Below are 24,953 nucleotides of genomic sequence, written 5' to 3'. Positions count from 1 at the left end.
TAGTGACAGTCACATTCATTCAAATGTGGACTGTGAATCATTTCATCCTTAGTGGATTAAACTTGCTGCCATTAAAGCATTATTTCTAATCTGTTATAGATTTAATTTATTAAAGTAAAGTAAGTCATATCTTTTGAATCATAATCAAGGGCACAGAACATAACACCAAAACATAAATTAATTTAGGAAACAGTTTAAGAACATGATTAATAAAAGATGGTTCATGTCATAATAATAATTATTATTATAATAATATAGCCCCTGTCTTTTATGCAGTCTCCTGCAGCTGTGCTCTAGTTTTACAAGGTGAAGATACACAGGAACTGAGAGTTCAGCTTCCTGTTTTACATTGAAACATCTTTCCTTGTGTGTACTTCTTACTTAACTTCCTGTCTTTGTCTGATTGTCTCGCTCCTGAGTCTGCACCTGTGGTCAATTGTCCCACATGAGTTCAGTCGTCCCTACCTGTGTTTTCAGTCTCTGTGCTCCCTGTTTCTGTTCAGTTCAGCTCTCCTGTGGTGGCTCCTGTTCTGCTTCACCTGACTTTCACACCTGTCCGTCCTCTCAGTAAGCTTGTTTATTTCTAATCTATTTCTCCAACACTGACCAGTTGACCTCATGGGAACTAAAGCCAGGTCCTAATGAGACAAAATATAATTTCTGAGCTCCTGGTTAAGGTTAGTGATGTGAACTGTGGTTTGGTTGAGGTTAGATATGAACTGGTTTTGGTTAAGGTTAGGGATAAGGTTTTTGGTTTGACTGGCCACAATGAATGGAAATCAATGTAAAGTCCTAATAAGGGTGTGTGTGCAGTCCAGGTGTTACTCATATTATGGGGACTTAAATCTGTTGATACAGTCACATAATATGGACAAAAACAAATCCCCACAATGTGAATCATTACATTTTAAGGTGAAGACATGTTTAAGGGTTGGGCAAGTTGTAGCTAAGGTTAAAGTCTCCAGAAAATCCATTTAAGTCAACATTAAGTCTTCTGAAAACATGGAGACACGACTGTGTGTTTGTGTCAGTTTCTTGTCTAGAGGAGAAACACTTATTGACTCTGTGCACTTCAGTTTGGATTATGTGATGCTTCTCTTGCCTGTATATAACATATTGAGTTGATTGTCGCGTGCATGTTGTAATATTTTGACTTAAATCATGTCAAACTGTGACAGTGAGTGGCTGTTTGTCACAAGGTCAGTAGCAGGTTGTAGAAACTGCCAGCCATTAACATTCTTTAAATATTATATCTTCCCTCTTAAGGTATTACTTTCTGCACAGGCCGAGACACAAGTCCCGTCAATCTCAATCCTTTCATATTTATTACATTTCAGGATAATTGCTCTGGCATTTATAGGCATGTAAAAAGAGAAGCTGACCACTGTGAAAATAATTCATTCATCAGTTTGTGCTTTTTGAAGTTTTTCCTAAAAGGCTCTACTGATGTGACGTTGGTATTTTTCTTTACTGGCGCTGGTTTTGGCAGATGATCCAGTAAGAAACTTTATACATGTAACTCAAGTGCTTGTTGGAGGGAGATAAAAGCTTTTTACTTTTGCAGCAGGCAGCAGTGACAGGTATTCCTACAGTGACAGGACATTGTGTGTTTTCCAGCTGCTTGCACCCCAATCACTGTCGGCTTCTCACTTTTTTTTGGTCTCGGGGTTCTTGTGGTTTTTGATGGATTCAATGTGTCAAAGAAACGCACACTTAGAGCCATTCTCATCCTCTGTCTGCCTCCATGCTGTAGCATTTTTGTCCCAGATTTTGTTGCTAGAAGTGTTTGCTACAAGGGACCAGTTTGTGATTGTATTTAGTGCCAGATTGTGTGGTTTTCATAAAGTCTGTCTGTGTTTAAGCCAGGCTGTGTGGTGATTCATTTAGACCTTTAACTATTGTTTAAAAAGTGAAGCCAAACCATCTTGATTGCCCCCTTGTGGCTGGCTGCAACATAGGTTGTGAATCCCACATCCATATATTAGCAGATTGAACATGGACCAAACTAAAAAGTCAGATTACACATTAAAGTCAATTAAAGGTCCAGTGTGTAAGATTTAGGTGAAAGGGAACTATTGGCAGAAATTTAATGGAGAATAATCCTCATGATGTTTTCACTAATTCGTTTCATCTAAATTGTATGAATTGTAGTTTTCTTTACCCCAGAAAATATTTAAAAACTTAAAATTTACATTGAGGGGACCCTCTCTACAGAGGCCGCCATGTTTTTTACATCAGTCCAGACTGGACAAACTAAACACCTTTTGAGTTTTTATGACAACTGAAGGTACCACGGCTTCCCTTTCATGTTTGGAAGGAGAGGGTGAGGTGAGAGGTGTTCAGCTGCAACATGCAATTTCAACTCTAGATATCACAAATTCTACACACTGTACCTTTATGGTCCACACTGGTGTTTGCTTAAGTGATTACTTATTTTGAATATGTATTATTGTTCCCTCCTTTTTCGTGAGTTAATGTCTACATTGTCATATTAAGCAAGTATTTCACCTGGCACTATTTTTGAGATTTCACAAACGTTTATATTCCCCCTCTTGTAAATTTCAGTCATCTCCCTATAATATCAACTTCTCACTTCATTCACCCACAGTTAAATCCAAGTGAATAAAAATTAATGGTTAAGACCTCCATATTTCTGGCCTATTGCAGTTGACTGGCACATTAATATTTTATTGAATGTTGCAGCTGCGTGACTGTTGAACGTGGCTCAGCCCGACAGAGTCAAGGACCAGAGCTACCTTTTTTAATAGCTGTGGGATAATGATGACTTTTATTTGATTGATGGACTCAGTGGAGCGATCAGAGCAGAATAACCATCAGTCACTGTTTGATACTCTGACAGACAGGTCTTATAGAGGGTATAGACAAAAATAGAGACTCATAAAAACATCAACACCAAATGTATTCACACATTTAATATAGTACAGATAAATATATTCAACTCTCCAGATGGCATGCCAAGTTCCACTTCCTGTGTCCAATAGGTCACTGAAGTTGCTGAACAGTAATTATTGATTAAAAAAGGCTGTTGATCAACAAGCCCAGGTTTAATGAGCACTTACATGATCTATTACACCAATAACTTTTTTAAGGTTTAATGACCAGAGTGTGAACCTTTTTATGTTTCCAATCTGAAATCAATTTCTTCTCCACAATATATATTGCTCTGCATTTTACATTTTATTTTCTTGACATGTGCCCTGTTTTTCTTCTTCAAACCCGATCGTTATTCAGCAAACCAAGATTATGTCTTAACTTGAATCTCAGACTTGATGAAGTCTCAACTCTTTAACCCTGATTGAACATCTGTTGCAACATTCCAGATAAACAGTGGCCGGGAACAAATCCAAAGGCTTCTTAAAGCAGCTACAGTGTATATCTAATATTTTTATGCTGACAATATATTACATGACTAGGCCTTTATTAAATTAAGTCAGGATGGACTTGGAAAGAATAATTTACACCATGCATCAGGGTTATTAATCCATTCCAAAGACTTGAAATTAATGAATGAACCCTCTGTTCAAATCTACTGTGCAGGTGAAGTTAGTGGAAAATGAAGCTTCTGCAGAGCTTAAAGAGTGAAAAATGGATTTATATTCACCCAGTTAATGCTGTTGTTGCTAATGTTCCTCCGCAACTGCTGGACTTTCAAGCAGAAAACCCTTTGCTACCAAATCTCATCTTTACTTGTCTCTGTTGTGTTTACAGCTTGATTCTTCTGCCCTCAGTAGTGCAAATTGAAAGAAAAACATCTAAATCTGTCTTCACATTATTTTGACTATTACGAGACTAAACTAGTAGATGAGGGAAACAACCAAGAATGTTTTTTGAAGGACGGTGATCCTTCTTCAGGCTGGATTAGATACAGTAGCTGGTGGAACTTTCTGGACCCATGCCGCTATTTCCCATGAGTTGCTGTTCTTTATGGTGGAGAGGGAACACCATTCATATAGAATGGAAAGCCATGGTGTAGTTGGCTCCACACGTATTCCAATCATGAGAAAGCCAATTGACCTATTTAGTAATTAATGAAGCCGAAAACTACAGGAAATAAAACATTATGGTGAATAGTTGCTTGGACCCAATAATTATGTTGAATGTTTATAGAAGTAAAAAATGATTTATGATTTAAAAAAGGTCACATTTGGGTTTAATTACTGTAGGAGTGTTTGACGAGCCCGTAGTGGCCACTGAATCAAAAGAGCTGGAGTCACAGTCAGTGTTGTGGTATTTGCTTGTAGTCTGAGAAAACAACAAATTGGATTTCATTTGGAGCGGACTGTTGGACACAGCCCCCCTGATAGGCTGTGCTGCTGCTTACAAGCCTCATGCTGTCACTGTCCTCACGCAGACGTCTGTGTCCACATATGTGTGTGTGTTAGAGTCTTTCTCATAGAACAAAGGATAATTGGCCTATGTGTCATTACACAGTTTCCAAAAGTGACCTCATCCTAGTTAACAACAATATAAAAAATGCATAAACCGCCCTGAAATAGGCTGGGTTTTGTTGCCCTGTTGGGTTGGGCCAGGCCGCCGTATCTGCTGGGTAAATATTACTCCGTCTGTGGTTGGGTTCGTCTGCAGCAAACAACAGACCACCAGGGGATGTCGGTATGGAAAGTGTGGCTGTGGCTTGAGAATGGAGAAGAGGAATATCCACGGTGTTGTGGTTTTACAGTATGGCGGAATTACACAGGCCCTTTTCTTCTTTGAGACACACACACACACACACGTATACATATCTCATCCAGACACAATTCACTTCAGTCCTCTCCGGTTTCTTTGTGCATGACAAAAAGCCCACTGTGTCCTCTGAAGAAAAAAAGAGTTCTTAAAGGTGGTTTTAATCCAGATACTGAAGCCAAACAGATTCTCTTTCTGACAACCACATCAAACAAGCTCATTCCCCCCCTCGCTCACTGTGGAGCACGTCGGTCCCATCTTTACAACCCCCTTTAAAGCACTTCATCTCGGGCCTCAGGTAGGGTTTCCACTTCCTGGTTGTCACAGTTATGGCTCATTAAAGAGCTCTGTCTCTCAGCAGGAAGGAAACCGACTGCCCCTCAGATCCCGTTCATGTGTGCGGGTCCTTAACGCCGACGCTGTCACCGGCACACATCTTGTCTTCATTAGCGTTAGCGGCCAGTCTAATGACTGTCAGATGCTGTGTTGTGGTATTAAGGTCAGAGTTGTTAATCAAGTGAAAAGCCATTGTTTGATGGTGTAATCCTTATTTTATAGTCACTCTAAGTAGGAGAAGGTGAGGTATTATGTTTGAAGAATGGAAATCTACACAGTAATTACTCCGCAGGTCATAGCTGCTTTTAATCTGAGAATTAGTACAAGCAAGTAGGCTACTTCATAATGTACTTGGTAAAGTATGTGTTGTGTTTACAATATGTACTCTCTCACAGCCGCTGCTTTTATTATTTGCATCATCAATCAATCTGAAGTTTGGCATATAAAATGTCAAAGGTGGATATTGGCCTTCTCTGTTTTTCAGATAGTCAGTGGTGTTATCATATTCTGCTGAAGTAAAAGTACAAATAAATAGACAAAAATTTACTCAAGTAAAAGTATCACATCAACAAAACACAAACAAATTGAAGGTAATCATGTTTTATAGGTCAAACATAATCTGCATGACGTAACTATATATGTAAATGCAGAGAAGTAGGATTTGCCTGAAGAAACATTTCTGAAGTTTCAAACACCACAGATTTTCTAAGCGCAGTACTTCAGTAAATGCGAAGTAAAAAATATTAACATCCAGCATAATCTTTGGTTATAGAGTGTCACTCCTCCAGTCAATGGCAGATGGAGTGAGTCAGCCTCTGTTGATGCGACGCTGGTGCTCCGTGACTTTTTGACTCCCAAATCTGCCCCGCAGCATTTCTGACAGACGCTGCGTCCCGGCAGCAAAGGTTGTTGCGAGGTTGACTCCGGGAAAAGATGCTGATGCTCCTGCTATTTAGAGAAGGAGAGAGTCTCTGGCCTTCAGTGTCACATGGATGATGTATCATTATGGTCAGAGCCGAGCTGCAGAGATGGTGATCCTCTATAATGCGACCACTTTGTCACAATTCATAACAACTCTGCTCCATCGTCCAGACACCTCCTGGGCCCGGCAGAAAAGCTGATACATGTGACACGGCAAAAATCCTCTGACAAACATGTCAGCGTTCTGAGCATATTTCTCCAACAATAATATCAGACTGCTGAGTGCTGCTGAGCTCAGGAGGGCTGCCGCTACAAGAGAAACACTGTGTATGTGTCATGCAGTCTGCAGAAGATAAAGTGTCAGCTCCCAAAGCCAATGTGCACTCCATTGAATAACAATATGCACATTACACATATGGTTTGTGTAAATGTGATGGACTGTGGTCTTAAATCTGGCACCATATTAGTTTCACACCATAGAAATCCAAATTTTGGAAATGTCCAAAAAACTTTTACTGACAACCCACAGAATGTAAACCATACATATGAAGTGGAAATATTGTATTTTGATTTCTTTGACATAAATATTCCTTACAAGACTATTTTTACCCATACTCATTTATTCTAACCAGTCTGTTCCTTGTTTTTCACAGGGAGCCATTTTCTTACCTGGAAACAAAGTCACAGAGCATCCAAGCAGCGGCGATGAAGGGGGGAAATATCTTTTCGAGATCATTCCAGGTAGGAGGAGATTCCAATCTATTTACTTTTTCTAACAGTGAGTAAATTCGGTCTTTTACAAATTTTATTCAAGCTGCTCTCTGTGGCAGTTATTATATTACCTGTTTGTGTGCCACCTGTCTGACAGTTTGTTTTTTTACATCACATTATGAACAGATGATTTAAAAACAGGCAGACAGCCCCAAAAGATCATTCAACACGTTTATTTTCTGTGACTTTTCACTTTTAGTGCCAAAATAAAAGACATAGAGGGGTATTTTCCCAGGTGAAGCAATGCTGAGAATATGTACATGCACTGGGGAAATAAGTTTCTAACAGTAGCACAGTGCACCAGTGGATCCATCTAAAACCCTGCAGAATACACCGGATGTGTGCAATGACCATTCATACTTGTTTGTTTTCATTGCTTCCCTGGTGTGTGTCCAGTAAAGTTCCTCTCAGAGGAAACCATCGAGATATTTGCTCACGCCGTTTGTGGCTCCCAGTGGAAAACTCTGGCAGATCATAGTGCAAGTTCTTTTTAACATTTTACAGTAAAAAGGAAATAAACGGCATAAATCTTATACATTATGAGGACATGTGGCCAGATGTGACAGGTACCCTTGATGGTGTTTTTGGCTTATGTTGATGCTGGTCAATAACATTTTCATAATAATAATATCATCTTTCTCTTAATAGTTCCCTGCTGAGATCTTTTACAAGACTTTTTCTTTGAGTTCATGCTGAAAGTCAAGATTAACAGTGGGATGTGCCTGTGTCATGGGAGAAATAATACAACTAGTAGTTTAGGCAGTTTTACCATATGTTTGTGCTTTTGTCATGGTTGACTTATTCTGAAGCTTCAGCACATAGTATGGTGGAAGAAAAATACTTGCTTCAAGCTCTAAAAAATATTTACTTTATGTAATAGTATTTATAATGTTTGTCATATTTCAGTGAATATGCATGTGTGGATTTGGAGACGTGTTCAATGGCATATTAACTGGACTGTTTTTCTCACATACTGACACCATATGGATCTAAAAGTTGTCCAGTTTGAATTCCTGGTAATGATTTGCTTGAGTAAGTTGTTTTTCACCAAGAATTAACGTTGCGTTAAACAAAACATGGGGAAATTTTAAAATATATTTATAAACAATTTCACTTCTCTGTTTCAGCTCAAAAATACCCACAGAGCAATGACTGATTAAATTTTAGAATGGCCTTTTTATTTCCTTGAATCACGGTATAAAGTTGAGTCGGTGGCTCATAATTCCACTGACCCAACATTATTTAGAGATATGCATGATCAGCACACATGTTGCAGTCAGAGGATTGGCGACACACGGCAGTGGGATAAACCCGGCTAACCTGTTACCGTTGAGAATGAGACCTCTTGCCTCCCTGAAATTCATATTCTGTAGTAAAAGACTTTAAATTTATAGTGGGACAAAAATGTAATCACACGCCTCACTGTGCCCACGTCTCACTTTCACTTCCCCATTTCCAGCTGCTACTGTATACATTGTTGGCTTTGCACATTGAAATATATTGTTGTTTTAGGGTGTGGTAGCATATGTGTTATTTTTAAAGAGGCACCTGATGTACGGCAGCTCATTTCTTCTCTCTGGAGAACATATGAGTTGTAATAACAGTTATTTATTTCCTGTTGACATATGAGGCTCCTTGTTGGTGCGTTCCAGTCTCTACCACAACCATTTCCATTGGTTCTTTTTCCCGATAGGAACAGGATATATTAACTTCTGTAAAAGTTCTGAAAAAGATGAGAGGAAATATAAAATACCTCAATTTCCCTCCTGCAATTGCAGCAATAACAGTCGTGATTCTGCCCCTGGGAACTTTTGGGTGACTTTTTTGGTTTGGAGTTTTTCGGAATATTGACTGTGCCTCGGTTCAGGAGCTACATTCTGCTGAGGTTGCATTTGAAGATTATGTCACAGCGGCGCGACTAGTCTCATTTACAAGGTTCCTTCGAATGTGGTCGACAAGTGCTTCATTCAATCTCCGAGAAAGGAATGGTCCAACTGGTGGATCCTGGCCGCAAACTATCCCAGGATTCATTGCGCTTTGATGATGAATTGGTTTTCAAAAGGGTGATGGCAGGAGATGTCCAAACCTTGAGTATCAGGCTTCAACTCAATCAAACTGCTGGGATGACGTCCATGTTAGTGGCTGGGACATGAACCCAACTAAAGCTAACTTTTATTTATTTTGTCAATATCAAGATGTTCCTCTAAGTACAGGGCGGTGTCGAGCTGGTATACAATGTTTATTCACATTAATAATTTCTCTGAACACAGGCTCGTACTTCACACCATTGACCATAATGTGTCGTAAACTTTATTCTTCAAGAGCTGAGTTCATTATGGTTATGTCTCAGATGCTGTAAAATCATTCACACGGATGAAAACATGTGGATTGAAATGTGACACAATAAGACCCATTGAAGGTTGTTAAGACATATTAGAACTCCTCAGGAGAGTTTATGCATTTAGCAGCAGCCGACCAGTGCCACTGAACTGTTCTGCATCATGTACTCCACCCTCGTACTGATGGAAAACAAGAACACAACTTGTTATGAGGCTGCATATAAAGAGGCCTAAGAAGCAGAGAGAGCAAATGAAAGGAAAACACAACACATATATTCCACTGGTCTAAAACTGTGGCCCCGCAGCTTGAACACAACACATGGACACACAGTCTCTGGCAGACGGACAGACGGGAAGTGATGGGGGGGTGGAGAACTGCAAGGGAAATGGGGTGGAAGTCAAGGGTTGTACAGAGATGTCCGTTGTCTTGTAAAGGGCAGCGATGAGATCTGAACTTGAGCTGTTAACCTGCTGTCAGATTAACTCTGGAAAGTTGTTTTTAAAGTTATGCTGCACCTCGTAAAACTTTTATTCACCTGCTCCATGCACCCTCCTGTGCTTTTCTTTTCTCGTCTTTGTTTTTTTTTCTTTGAACGCAGTTTGTGTTAAATCTGCAGAAAGACAAAGAGAGGGAGGGGTTCTGAGGCAGACTCACCACATTGCCAACAATATTTAGACTGGAATCATGGCTCTGTCACATTTCTAATGGAGACGCACAGGTACAGACACACTGGGGCTTTTGTTTTGCTCACTCAAACCAAGACTTTAAGCACCAGTGACGTTGTCTTCCATCACGCTGACACGTTACAACATGTGCCAGCACATATGGGCCCGAGCTAAAGAGGAGGAAAGGAATACAAACAAAGCGCATGAACGCAGCTGTGCGAAAAGTCATATTTTTGGCATTGGATAATCTGCGTGGGATATCACCTGAGGATTACATCATGACTGTCATAGGAGAACCTGCAAATGTTTCGAAATCATGTTATTGCCTCACTGATCATTGAAAGTGGCAGGGACAGAATAAAACCCGTATCTCTCTCAGTTCATATATCTGGTACACATATCAGAACATCCCCGCTCAGGATCAGTGTGCAGTTTAGTCTGATGTTGAATCCTCCAAAAAATGTCAGGTATGACGTGAACACGGCTGCATGGTATAACAGAGCTCTGAGCACCTGAGAACTGGATTTCCCAGAGTCTGCCTTCGGCAAATTATAAATTTACACCAAACTGCACAGACTCTTCATTTATTTACCTGTCAGGCTGCGTAAATACCTGTAGCTAAATGTCATTCTCATGGTCCAACTGTTATTAATCAGCCAGTTCCTATAAAACAAGAATCAACACAGGAAACACTCCCTGCTGTGTTTTTTGACAGAGAAACAGTGCGTTCCTCTTCATTCTCAACTCTAACAAACACAAGACTTTGAGTTCAGTGTGTCTCTCTTTCTCTCTCTTTGCCTCAGGCTCAGTCTTTTGCTCTCTCGACCCGTTTTCCTCTTTTTCTCCTGGTAGTGTGATTACAGTGGCTGGTCAGGCCACAGCAGGACACTGCTGCTGAATTATGGGAATATTTCCCTGCTTGTTCCCCAGGCCACCATCCCTTCATTTATGAGAGGAGCGTGGGATCATGTTGCTACGAGCAGGTGGACGCTGGTCTTAAGCTTAAATGCTGTTAACGTAGTCTGAGTCCATGAACATGCTGAAGAGATAAATAGTATCAAACTGTTTGTCTCCTGTCTAACAACGTAAAGTCTCATCAAGCATCTGAAATGTTTGAGTAACTTGACATGGTGCTGAGGTTCACATGTGAGAAAGCCTCAGTGTTGATCTAAAGCAAGCTGACAGTGCCATCGTGTGGTTTTTATGAGGAGTTACAGGGCAAAAAAATCCTAATCTTTTTATTACTCATATTGGGATTTTGCACTAAGTAGTAGGTTTAAGTTGAATTTGTAACTAAGCAAAATAAGATTAAATCTATGTTGTTTATTGTTGCAAAACACAACTCTTTTATGATTCAATCTCAATGAAGTAAAATCATTTTACTGTAATTTTAAACGTAATGCCAATGATTGAGGCATTTGTTTCTTTCTCACTAGTTTGCAAAACATTAGCATTAATCAGTCATAGGAACATTATTAAAGTGTGCAGACATTTGTATTTGCAGAATACAAATTTCTTCGCTTTAAGTTTGCTCTAGTTTTGGATGAAAAAGGAGATTTATAAGTGTAACTGCAAATGTGCCGCATGATTTAATTTTTTGATTTAGTGCATCTGTGATTAATGCTCCATCATGCTCCTGTCATGTATGCCTGACAGGAAACCCTATAGTGACCTTCGCAATGAGTTACAGGTGTCATATTTCACTAAGAGGGGCAGGTCTTATTCACACAATGTGACTTATGTGATTGACTCATGGTAATTACTATGTAATTATGAGTAAGCAGGTGGGTGTGGGAGTAAATCAGACCCACACAGCAGATGAAATTTTCTTATCGCTCTTATTCCAGTTAATTAGAAAATCAAATATAAACAGGAATGTGCTTTATCAGGGTAATCCTTCCTACACCTGCATCATATAGTCACACGTCTTATTAAACAGCAGTGACTGAATGTCTAATACTGCTGATGACTATTGGACGGTGAAGACAGACAAGCTTTTTTAAGACCATGGGCCACTGTACTATTCATCATCAGGAAGTCAGGTTACGTGGAAGCTGACAAAGCTGGTATGTAGACTTAAGTTGATGATGGAAAGATTGATAGATAGATGAATTATTTAAAAAAAAGAAGAAGCTCAAAACAGGTTGGCCTTTAATAACGATTATTCAACTTGGTAGTAAATGTAGCAGAATGAGAGTATTACCCTCTACAAGCATCAGCGTTTAAGGTTTTAAGGTTAAGGAAGCCCCAGTGGGGTCATTGAGAGAACGTATTAATCTGCGGTGCTGACATTTCTGTGTCAGGATGTGTGGAGGTGGTTTTCAAATAGGCCCCAATGTCACATTAGTCACGGATAACTCCTGGTGCTGACTATATGTGTGTATGTATGTTTGTGACTATAGCAACAGTAAAGGGACCCCTGGTACAGTTTAAACTTTATGGTGTTTTACTTATACAATCTAATCAGAGGGTTGGATGACCACTTGGTTTGTTTATACATCTGCGGCTCTGTTGTGCACATGTGAGTCTGTAATGGTGTTTTCACATCTCTAATTCAAGTCATGGTCCAAAGACAGGCACACAGAATCAGGATCTTTCATATCTTTGACTTACTCTTTGTTGGCAGCTACAGTCCACAGGCCAAAGTGTCCACAGGCAAGATTTTGAACCCCAAATTCTGCCAACAGCGTATGAATGGTGTGTGAATGTAACCTGTGGTGAAAAGTGCTTTGAGTGGTCGATAAGACTAGAAAAGCAGCTATATAATTACAGACATAGTGTGAGATTAATTAATGTGCAGCCATATATCGAGTGTATAATCAAACAATCATCAATATCCAATAAATAGTGCACATAGAGCAAAGACAGTTGTGGGAGTGTATAAAAACTATATAACATCTGTATCACAGGAAGAAGAAGGATGATAAAGGTAATTATAATAACACAAAAAATACTATGAATAAATATTTATACCAACACACTGCTTAGACTTCACTCTCATATAGAATACATGCTATTCCATACACGTTGTTTCATTAAATTAATCTGACACATGACATTTACAAGCACCTCTACATGTTTCAAACTTCATCTTTAATATACTGATTTAATTAGCGGCTGCATGTATAGTGCCCACACAGCTTCCAACGCATCATAAATCCAGGAGCAATATGAGCGACGGCGTGAGGTCATGCATTTAGAGTGAAACTGATTTTTATGGACGTTGCTCCGTAGAAATGATGAAGCCCAGAAAAGCTTGAGTGACAAGATTCTGTTCTGCATATAAAGAAGTGTTATCGTACGCCGCCCACTCCTCACTCAGTCTGCGCAGAGTCTGTGAGACGTCTCTGCGTCCTTTTTCTCTCAAGAATTCAGACGTGACATTTTCCAAAAGGTCAATAACTGCACTTCTCTCGCTTTTCCTCCTCGTCTGTGTACGTTTTCATACGGGTGGAGTGTTTGTGTGTCTGTTAGCGGACAAGTTTATGCGCATACTTAGTGTGCATAAGAATATGAAGTCAATAACCCCAGAGTGTGTGATATAACGATAGACCGCCTCCTGGAGGAGTTGTGGCCTGCTGCTATTGACATTCATCATATCGAGGTTTACAGGTTCACATCTCTGGTGGTTCAATTTATGGCCCCTGGTATTCACTGTAACACAGTGGCAGAGGGCCATCCCAGATGGACACATACACAGTGAATATCAATTAATGCAGCATGACTTGGTGTTCACATGTAGTATCTCTGGGCTGCATCAAATATTGGATTTAAAATCACAACCAGTATTCCATACTGATGCAACAGAACTTTTTCATTTTCAATTAGGTGATTACATCAGCCAGTTTTCATCTTCATCTTCAACCGAACAGTTTCCTCCTCGAATGCAATCTCCTCAATAGAAAATAATATTTTTCAGACACACCCACTTGTTTCATTCGTAACATTCTCCCTCGGAGGAGGGAGGGGGAATTTAGTGTACATGGATACTTCATAGATTGTATACAAAGATGGACGACATGACTGCCGCCCAAAAGTGAAGCCAAAGCGCCTCGATCGCCCCCTGGTGGCTGGCTGGAGCATTGGTCCAAGGTCCAACGTATGTTAAGTTTTGTTTTAATTAGTTCTGGGATGTTGTAACACGGGGACAAACAATCAACAGCCAAGGGCACTTCGTGCTCTTCCGTGCATAGGTGCATCACAGGGCTGCTGGCATTGCTGTAATGGCAATCATAATATGTTGTCGCTAAGGTCAACACTTGTCTGATCAATGATTAGTTATGTGTCTCCTATGTTATGTTTCTGAACAATTAGATGAATTGGACCAATTAGAGTTGTTCTCAAAAGCTAGTTGGTGGCAAAAGCTTCAAATCCTGCTGCCAATGAGCTACCAGTTTAAAATAGGTGGTCATAGATCAGGATCCAGTTTGTTCTCCTGACTCTTAAAGTTATTTGCAGGCCACCGCTGCCTCGTTGCCAAAGCAGAAGCTTGGGTAGGGAGAAGATAATAAAAGTACTACTAAAAATTCAGTGTCCCAGAAAGAGAAGGTAGGACATGGTGATAAAGTGAGGAACAGTTTGAGAAAATAAATCCCGGAGTTAGCATCTTTTATTCAAGGGGAAAATAAGGAACATTTTGGAGCCTAAGAAACTTTGCTTAGCAGAGGTTGCTGAGACAATTTCATGGCTGTGGACATGAATGAAATCTTTGTGAAATCTGTTCAATCACCACCATGGTTGAAAACACACTTCAATGTCACATGGAATTTAGGAGCATCTCCATTGTTTTGGCAGCAGAGAATTTTTTGGCACTCACACAGATCGCAGACATCTCAAACTCCCATCTGCTGAAAGCCTGTGACAAGGTGCTGGGAAGAAAACTCTGGCTGACTGTCAAACAGATTTAAAAGTAACAATGCAGACTCCTGTTGTCTCTCCAAGCAGAGGCATTGCTTTTTTACCCTCTCACTGACTGTTGAAACACTATGAGATCGCTAATACTGACTAAATGTGCTTCGTGGATTAGGAAAAGTTCACCGACCAGGCTCCCTACAGTATCTTGCAGGAGTTGGGAGGGAAAGCTGCACTATTACAGTGTCTGATCACTAGACACCCAGAGAGGAGTGGTCACATAATGATGAGGTTTGTTAGAGAGAGCATTGAACTCTCAAGGATGCCTCCCTTCTGCGTGGGATTTTCACAGACTGCACATTATGCCAGAAGGTCTGGAAAGCATTTAGTTACATGTTGAATGTGCAGTTTATGGAAAATGTTGACCTTTTAGTGTTATTAATAATGTGCGATGAAAATCTTACATTTGAAGCATATACTGTATATAAAGATGGATGACATGATGGCCCCCCAAAAGTAAAGCCAAAGCCTCTTGAATCGCCCCCCTGTGGCTGGCTATAGTACAGGTTATAAACCCCTCCTCCTCCATGTTAGCAGAGGGAACTTGGGCGAAACTAAGCTCAAAGTACATGTTAATCAATACATTTCAAAGATGGTTTCTGGCATTTAAAGGTAGTTCTCATCACAGTGATGCATGTGCTCCTGTTGAACGTTGTTTTAATTAGTTATTTCATGCTCTAAAAAATGTCATGATTAACAGCTGAGACTCACAATTGAAAGTGTACCTGCAGGACCTTGATCCCTCAGCTCTATCCTCCAACTGCTACTGAGCCCCAAATATGCTTAATGGCAGCATCTGTATCCGGGATATTTTGGCTTCATTTCTAGATAGTGTGAGAAAGTGGAGACGCATCGTCCATATTTATATTTAGTCTATAGTCCAAGACTAGAAATATTCTCGCCCATTAGCGCTGGTGAAACCAAAACTGTTTCTCTTTATTTATGCTTAGCTAGCCTGGCTGGCTAGTATAGTTGGCAGCTAACTTTAGAATGGTATAGTTTTTCTCATTTAAACCTGAGGTTTTAACAAGAAAACAATGTGTTAGTTTGCCAGCTCGAGCCATACTGGTAGGTCGAGTATTGTTAGTTTTGGGCTATTTTCTGTTGTATCGAGTCTTTCTGCCAATTCATGTTTGTTTTGAGGCTACAGAGTATGATTGTTTGCTTCATATGTTGTCAGTATATGTTCAACATCAGTCTGATAAGTCACAGTTCTTGCATTTCTCTCTTGTTTCACAACAATGCAGTTGTGTGTATGGGCAGTTGTGTGATGGGACCAAAGCCTGTGGGAGCCGACACAATCACTCAAACTGCACAGTGGATGAAAAAAAACTTTTTTCATAGAGCTGTGACTGATCAAGTACTAAATTGGAAAAGGTAGCCGCAACAACAACATGAGAGCAACATGTAGGATGAGTGGACATGCAGTGTTGCCGGCTTCACTTGTTCTGTTGTTCAGAAGAGGTGTTTCACTTAATGATGTATCCTCCATTAACTCCAAACAAAGCTGTCAACAAATGAAAGGATGATAAAGTAGCAGCTTGTTGTGGCAAATGGTTTCGTATCTGAGCTGTGAAGGACAACAAATGTTACATAGCTTATTGAAAATGAAGTTGTACAGGCCATAACTTTGCTGTTGTGTCAATTCAATTCCATATTCATGATGGTATGTGACACAAAGCAGCAGGCTGGGAAATCTAGCATGCCCAAACAATATGCAGCATACCTTCTGTAATCGGTACATGACGTTTGAAATATCTACCTCATTGTCATCCAGGCTCTAGTGAAGCAATTCCAGTTGTTCTTCCTTTCTTGCAACCATGTGTCATTATTCCTGTGTGCCGCAGTAAAGATCCGGTGGAGGAAATGCACTGAGGCCTGAGTACAGGCCGGGTCTCCGGACATAAAGAGGGACAGGACAGGAAGCACAGATGCATACATAACAGCCTTATTGAAGGGATCGGTATTTGACATGTCACATACCAGTCTCAGCCATGAGCCTCCCACTTTAACCCTCTGCCCCTCAACATATATCAGATTGGCCAGGTCTCAGCGAGGGCACATGTTGGCCCCCAGTGAAGTTTGTGCTAGACGACCACAGTATGTTTGTCTCAAAGGGACACTTGACTTGAAGGTTCAGTCCAATGGTATGTAAACTGATTTGTCTCTGGATAAATATTTGGATGTCTCCCCGCTAGGCCTTTTTCCGCCCCTGAATTAGATCCAACAGGTAGTGTTGGTTTTAAATTTAATCACCTTCTGACGTTTAGTTCAAACAGGCTCTCAGACTCTCATTTAATGGAAACCAATGATGTGTGGTTTGCCTATAAGTCTAGGATGAGATTGAAAAAACGATAAGGAGAGTTATTGAAGACCTTCCTCCATGAGGGAGAAACCCCAGTGTCTTTCTTGGCCAACGGTAGCAGCAGCCTCTCCGACCCTGCATGGCTGTATTTATAGAGCGCTGCGGATGAGTCATTTGGCCGAGTGCCCACTGTGCTTGATTTACGATACCCCAGACCACCCTCCTCCCCCTTCACCCCCCGCTTCAATGCCGGCTCCCACCCCACCCCTCACACTACTTCCCTCAGACACACACACACACCATCTTGCCTTCGGCTTGTCGTCTTTCTCAGTTCGGCCGTTCTCTTCATCCATGCGTGTTTTTAGAAATACGCTTTCTCCGCTCTTTCAGCTCTTTTGACAGAAGTACATGTAGAGGAAAGGTTTCCTGAGAGGCAGACAGGCTAGCCTTAGCCTGACCTCGCCTATGAGTGCAGCTGACTAGCGTGTCACGTTGACCTGCCTTTGACTCAAAGAAAAAATGAAGTTTTAAGAGAAAGTGTTATATGAGGTGGAGGAGAAACAAAGGAAGGAGGGGGAGAGTTGGGACGTCAGTAGTGAGTGCAGCGGTGCTTGTTTTAGCAGAAACAGAAAAAGATAGACCTGTCTGTGGTACAGAACAGGAACAGATGAAGAAGTGGCACTCGGGGGCCGGCGGTCAGCAGCAACAGTGTGGCTTTTGCTCCCTCACCATTCAGCCGACAAGGGGGCACGTCTTCCTCTGCACCCCATGGATCTTAACTCCAACCCAGGTCTGTGTCTTTACATAACCGCAACAGATACTAACACAGTTGCATGTGGTTCAGACTGTTTCATTATGATGATGATATTATTATTGGACTTTTGACAGTTTCATTTACAACTGAAAGAATGCGTGGAAGTTTGTTTTAAACTGAAGGCACAAAACTACCCACAAATTGCAATAACCATCTGTTCCCAGTGCGGGTGTCCGTATGCCACTCATTCATTATGGAGGCAGATGGGTGTTCTACACGTTACAGTTAACAGCTTATGGTTATTGCAGCTGTGATTTCAGTTGAGCAATTTATGATGGTTGCATTCCTTATTTTCCTGTGGGGACATTACTGCAGCTTCCGCAGTATAAGTCTCCCAATATCGAAACACATGTTCAGAGTCTGTGAATACTTGAGTTGTTATTTCTGACCAAACTATTTGGTGAAGCAATTCTAATATTTATATTCTCCAAAGAATTAACTCTGATGTGTTGTATTGACATAATGAATAATCTCTCACAGATTGCTCTTTTAGCTGCATTGCTCTCGGGATGGCAACTTGGTCAATCCACAAGTTTGTTCCAAGATGAAATATATCTATATGATTGGTTGCCATAAAATTTTATTAAGAAATTTTTCCCAAAAATATTACTCCTGATTAATTCTACTGAATTAGTTTTTGAGTAAGAGCTCAAGGGATCGATCTCCGTACTGTTTCCCTCATGATAAATTATAGGCTATTAGCTTTGGCGATCGAGCCCTATCAAGTCAAAACTAATGACTTGTCAGGACTTGTCCAAAAGTTTACTATGCATTCATAAGATTCTGTTATCAATGCAAAATAATGACCACCAAATTTCAGGTATTAAACATGCAACATGACTATAATCAGCCTGAACTTTTCAAGTATTCCAATGTCCATAAGTTTATTTTTTTCCCCAGGTGTTGATATGTGTTGAAAATGTCTTGTCCAATAAGATTATGAACTTAACTGAAATGAAAGTAATCGGTACTGTCAGACAAGACAAGTTCATCCAAAGAGCAACTGCAAAATGAAAACAAAAATATTTTATTTTCATATTAAAATCTTACATTTCTCTGCTTCTGTGAATCATTCTAATAACAGGGCAATAATATTTTTAGGATTGATAATTAGAATAACTCTTTTAATCAGTTTTTGAAGTAAAGTCTAAATGCCACAAAAGTGTGGTTGTTAAAATATGTAGCTTCTAGTCTTGCCAGAGAAAGAAAAATCATGCTCAGTAAAAGCTTTCTCGTAACTGGATCAAATTTCACTTTGCTTGTCTGCTACGAGGAGATAAGAGAACAGACTCCTGAATTCATAGCCCCCAGCCTACCTGTATATCAATGCTGTTAAATATGTTCTCATGCAAAATTCTGAACCCACGGAAGGTAGAAGACACAACATTATATATATTCAGTATACAGTATACACATTATTTTGGAGCTCAACAATCCAAGCACATAAAGCTCCTAGGATTTTTTGTCCAAATCACAGTTTAATGGTGGAAAACAAGGTTTCAGCACCAGGCTCATGGTTCATAAGAACTGTTTGTGGTCTCTGAATTTTTCATGGGTGTGTTTTGTGTGTAACATGCTATAAACTAATTGGATACATGAGGGCAGATTTCAGATGGGGGCAGGTGCAGTTTCTATTTAAACAGCGTGGGAAAATAAACTGCAACAGTCTGAGCTGAGTAGACACTTTTCACTGGGTGCAGGATTGGGCTGTGATGTTGGACGTGAGGAGAAAAGACAGCATGAACTACTGAACTAGCAACAACATTGTCATTGTGAAATGTTTTTACTGAAGTTTTAGTCAACAGTGAAACATCTTTCTTATTACTTGCCTGTGAGAACACTGGGTAATGACTGAGTAGAGAACTGAATTGAACGATTAGTCAACTTACTAAAAAACTGAAACTGTCACAGATAATTGAGACTTTGCCCTTTTTATGGACTTATACTATGGTACATTACTTACATCATAGTATACTGAATACCTTGGACTTTTACTCAGACCAATCTGAAGGTCTCACCTTTAAGTTCCTGCTCTGGGAACCTGTAACTGACAATTTTCATTATGTTTTGTCATGTTATGAAATTATTAATTGATTGATTGAGAAAATAACTTTTGTTGATTAGATGCAGCAGTACTGCAAGACCACGTCATGTGGACTGGCATCAACATTGTATTTATATAAAACACAAGTAAATCGATCTAGCGGGGCAACTGTACACTTATTTCAAAAACACAACATGCACATGTGGAAGCTCAGTATATAGCAGGACCAGTGTCTCCACGTTTATTTTAGCTTCATCACACATTTGTATCCAGAGAACCAATCGAACAACATCAGCAAAAGTCCAACATTGCGAATTCGAACACACAAAGAGCCAAACTCATCGTCAGCGTTTCTCTGTCCTGTCTCTCCGCTCAGATCACCACCAATCTCTTTTCTTTCAACCAGCTTCCCTGCTACAACCCCACCACCCTACACCCCCTGCACTGCTGCCCTCTCAGGCCCACAGTGCTTTGGACAGATTTGTTAGAGAAAACAATGACGTGGAACCGCAAAAGCAGGACAGGACCGCTGCGATGGTCAAAATTAAAAACGCGCTTATCTTGCCGAGGCTGTATGTCAGTGTCTGTTAGCTGTTCAAATAATTGGACAACGAACAGACAGGAGGTTTAATAGCTGCCTTTTTAGGTTGATGTCATGCAGATATGTGTGCAAGAAATGATAAATGGCATCAGAAATAACCCACGGTCCTTCTGCTGTGAGAGCAGAAAAAACGGTGTTATTCATATTCCACCTCATCAATCACTAAGTGGAAATATGAAGTGGTGGTAAAGCCTTGTGCAGGGTGATGATTGAATGTCAGATTTATCTCTACTTTCTATCACAATAATGTTCACCTCGACAGGCTCTTCAATCCTTCAATCTCCTGAAGCAATCTAGCAAATTAAAAAAAGGGAGATTAATGCTTTGATGACACTTAACCAGAGTGAATTAATTTGAAAAATCTTAAGAGGCATTTTTCCCAGTATCCCACTTTCAATGTTTTATTTCCTCTCCCTGGCTAAAGTTCTTAACCAAAAGCATGTTCAGAGTGTAATGCCTAAATTCAAACTTAGGCTACCCCCGTTCCATTTCAGTCTTGCATCCTCCTTTTCTGCCTTCATTAGTCACAATAAAGCAGAAGTCAGGTTCCTACAACCATTCCTGAAAGGTTCAAAGGGCTTTTCCCAAAGGCCAGACTGAAACAAGCTACCAATTTTGGCTTTGGGGAGTGCAGGTGTGCATCTGCCCTGAAGCCCTCATCAGTGCTGAAAGGTGATATTAGAAGGTATTAGTGAGCAGAGCAACAGGCACTTTGTCAACTCCACTCTTTGTTTCATTCTCTGGTGTGGATAAAAGGAGGCTCACCCCCCTCTCCAAGTACTAGAGTGTTTGACCATATCTACTCTCCCTACATAACTGTTGCAATAGTTAGATTTTTCCTTTTAAAAAAAAGTATTGAAAACAGTTGTAATTCCCGTGCAAGGCCCAACAGTCTCCTTAAATTCGATCAAGCTGCACCCAATTTAACACACTCATAGATCCATGAATTATTCTGTAAGAAATCTGTGAACATGTCCAAAAATGCAAAAGTCTCACAATTTTAAAGAAAATTAAAACAAATTCTGGATCTGCTACTTTGTCCGGATCAGTACCGAGAATGAATGGGTTATTTTTTGGTCCATATCCCACCCTTTTTTTTTTTTTTAAATCAGTTAACTAGTTATAGTGTAGTCCTGCTAACATAACCTGCTTGATAACAAAAAGGCGGACTGCAGGAAAATAACACACATTTCTACTTAAATGTCACACTTTTCTCAGTGAGACATTATCCTCCCTGTATTCACACCATGCAATTGTGTCTGTATGTGTGTATATGTGGTCTAGCACCAACAACATGTGCTTTACTAAAAGAAACACAATTTCAACATTGGATAAACAACATGGAAGATCTTGTCTTGGGTTGCACACCCAGTGTGGATGTACGGCATGCAGCCCATTTAGATTTACAGTGACACGGCCGTGAGTGCATGATACACTGGTCAAATTGGTGATCTGTCATTGGGATATATGCTTGCATAACCATAGGGATGCCTGCATGGTTCACACAGACACAGTGAACACACGCACACTGTACAGAGATGAAAACAGAACTAGCCAACTGGTTACAACTCTTACAACTACCAGACAATGATGTTTAGATTTCCATAGCTACAATGCATTAAAACGTGAGTCAGGTTGAATTTAAAGATCTCTCCTGCAGAGCCTCTTGGATCTGAATGTATCGCACCTTTTCAGAAACTTCCTCTGAAAGTATCAGTCCGCTCCAGTCTCCCGGCGTTGAGTTTTGGTGAGGGCTGGCAGCTGCTGTCACTTCAACACTTGCATGTAGCGCTCTAAATATTTTAATGGGATATTAATCCCCCAGTCAAAAGTCACTGAAGCTGTCAGTCGTTTCAACAGTCCACTCCTAAGGTTTTTCGGTATTTTAACAAACCTCAAACTGTGGTCATGCATACTTAAGACGTGTATGGAATCAATGTCATGTTGTACTGCGAGTCTTAAGAGAAATAAACAGGATGTTTGTTGTTTCATACCAATGGCTGTCATTTGTGATTTATATTTACAATTGTTAGTGCTGGTTTTAGTTTAAAACAAAGTTAAAGGATTTGTTTTTGTTTTTGTAAATGTGTTTGCAATTTTGCATAAATCACATTTTCCAAAGCAAAAGTTCTTTATCGAAGGTTGTATAATTCACATGTCCTGTGTTAGAGCAGCCACTGGTTTCCATTTCAGTGTAGTATGAACACCTCTTTAAGCTTTAAGAGACTGTGCACAGCCTAATCCATCATAATTAAAATGATGTATCCTTTCATTACACTGCAGTTACATTAGAAGAGGAAGGATATAAATGGATTGTTTGAAGATGCTTGGACCGCAGAGCTAAAACATGCAACAAAAAATAAGTTGGACTGATCCATCCAACCGGAGCACACTGCACTGCTCCCCTCTGCTGTACCTCTTTTACTTTTAATTATCATGTCAGGTTATTTTCCATCGCTCGCTTGGGACGTAAAGTCAAGTCTGAGTCGTGTTTCCTTTCGCTAAAGTTGAAATCGATTCCCCTTATATAATGGTATATTTACAGCAGCCTTGGCAGGACACAGAGATACAGGACACAGTTGGCATGAACTCAGAATGGGGAGACTTGGCTCTCTGACAGTCTCTCTCTGACCTCCCTGAAGAGACTGATCCAAACCTTCCCTAACTGCCCAGTTATACTCAACCCATGGAATTAAACCCTCCCCCCTTTCATTCTGTGCAAGAGCTAAGGAATATGAATATGTATTGACTGAATCACTTTTTAGCAAGAGGAAGTTTTGGAAATATAGTAAGAATCATAGACTGTGTAAAAATGTCATGTACATGTACTTTGACTTTTTTTTTTATTTGGTCCACGTTCCATTCACTAACATGGTGGAGGCAGGGTGTATGACCTATATTACAGCCTTGGCTTTACTTTGAGAGAGCAGGAACAAGCTTTCGTCAGGTCGTGCTTCATTATATATGGTCTAAGGTAAGAACTTAAGGATTTATTAGCATTGCCTCACCACGCTGATATCTAGCATTGTTGTCTCTAACCTCATAGCTGCAGAACCCAAGTCATCAAGGTATCATGTTTGCCTTTCAGCACCAGCGACGAGCTGATGCGCCCATTATTCTCCATTTTTTGGTGCCACGATTACCCTCTTCCCTATGGGCGCCTGTAGACGGACAAAAGAGCCAAGCAATCCTTGTCCCCTTTGACCTCCCCACTCCTTTTCACTTTGTTACTCAGGCAGCATCAGATGGTAATGGATAGCCATAGGGACTCTATGGAGTCTGTGTTCTCTGGCAGACTATGTCTTTAGGGACTCAGGTGGAGGCTAATGTTGTGGTGTCTCCCTTCAGATCACGTCTATTGACAGGAAGGGACCAGGATGAGATTTAGCCATCAATACCTCACTGGTGGTCGGGGTTAGGAAACAGGACTCCCGTGACAGATACATGGGAACATACAGTAGCTGCAGAGAGAGGAGCTTTACACCAGCAGTTTGTGGAGCATGACAAGTCTACAAGTTGTAATGAGGGTTTAGGCTTTGGAGGAAGAAGGAGGTTGTGCTGGTTATGTTTTTATCTGCATTTGTTTGTCTGTTTGTTCAAAATAGATCAAAAAGTACTGCACGGATTACCACAGAACGTGTGCATGTCGAGGGGACTAATCCAGAGTTTTTCTTCCCGTTGATTCCCGAGAGAATAATTCACGGATCTTGATGAAAACATCAAGCATGTTAAGGGAACTGTGCAGATTGGAATAAAAACCCAGATTTATCAGATTTGGTGCAGTTCCCTTTTTACAGCTCTGTTTCAAAATTGCAGCCTTTTAAGTGTGAAGCTGGTAGAGGTCCCCTTTTAAGGTTTTGTATAGACTTTAAACAGCTGCAGCTGCCTTGTGTGTTATTTATTTGTTTAGTTGTTTTGTTGTTGGTGGTGGGTGGGAGTCAGGAGTGTTTGAAGGGACTTTGAGGGCTCCAGCTAGAGTCACCTGGGGGGCCCTACATCAAACCACGCTAAACACATGATACCAGACCACATCATTCCAACTTTTGATTTTTTTTATTTTTTTAAATGACAAAAAACCATAAAAGTTTTTTATCAAACTATGCAAAATTTGCTACATTTGCTTTGCTGATATGAAAAAAGTAAAATACAAACCAAAATACTGCATTACCAAAGCAATGCTTGCTTGTTGGTGCTATATAAATAGAATTCAATTAAATCAATAATTAGCATAGTGTAACAGTAACCATGTGATACTGTTAATACTAGTAATACTAATTGTATTATACATTCTCTAATTTAGCCTGTACTTTTATGGTTTATTTGAGTCCACATGCTAAAGTCACAATGGCCAGGGTCATTACATCATTATTTTGTTGCAGGTGTTAAAAAAGCACTGCAGTGTGAATGGGGGATTCCATGTTTGCTTATGGGGTCGTGGCCTTTTTAAACCCAAGCCTTGAGAGAGATCTGCCCATTGTTTCCCACTACAGTGCTTGAGATAAATATGTGTATGTGTGTGTGCGTGCTCCCCAACCCCCTCT

The 24,953-nt window shown here is 40.3% G+C and overlaps 1 protein-coding gene across 4 annotated transcripts in view; it reads left to right on the top strand.

Annotated features, from left to right (window-relative positions):
• arhgap24 (Rho GTPase activating protein 24) overlaps window positions 1-24,953 on the top strand; it is a 60,496-nt gene that overhangs the window by 16,940 nt on the left and 18,603 nt on the right. Inside the window, exons 1-2 of one of the 4 annotated variants that reach the window (XM_020082344.2) lie at window positions 414-567; window positions 6,615-6,702. Coding sequence is in view for 3 of the 4 variants with exons in the window: in XM_020082341.2 (XP_019937900.1) it covers window positions 642-677; window positions 6,615-6,702 (124 nt within the window). In the remaining variant the exon portion in view is untranslated. Of the gene's footprint in view, window positions 1-413; window positions 678-6,614; window positions 6,703-17,247; window positions 17,744-24,953 lie in introns of those variants that run through there. The other 3 variants (XM_020082341.2, XM_020082339.2, XM_020082343.2) reach the window with 3 other exon arrangements.

The sequence above is a fragment of the Paralichthys olivaceus genome, chromosome 18, assembly GCF_024713975.1.
Source record: "Paralichthys olivaceus isolate ysfri-2021 chromosome 18, ASM2471397v2, whole genome shotgun sequence".
Classification (NCBI taxonomy): Eukaryota; Metazoa; Chordata; class Actinopteri; order Pleuronectiformes; family Paralichthyidae; genus Paralichthys; species Paralichthys olivaceus.
This window is presented reverse-complemented; position numbering and strand designations above follow the sequence as displayed.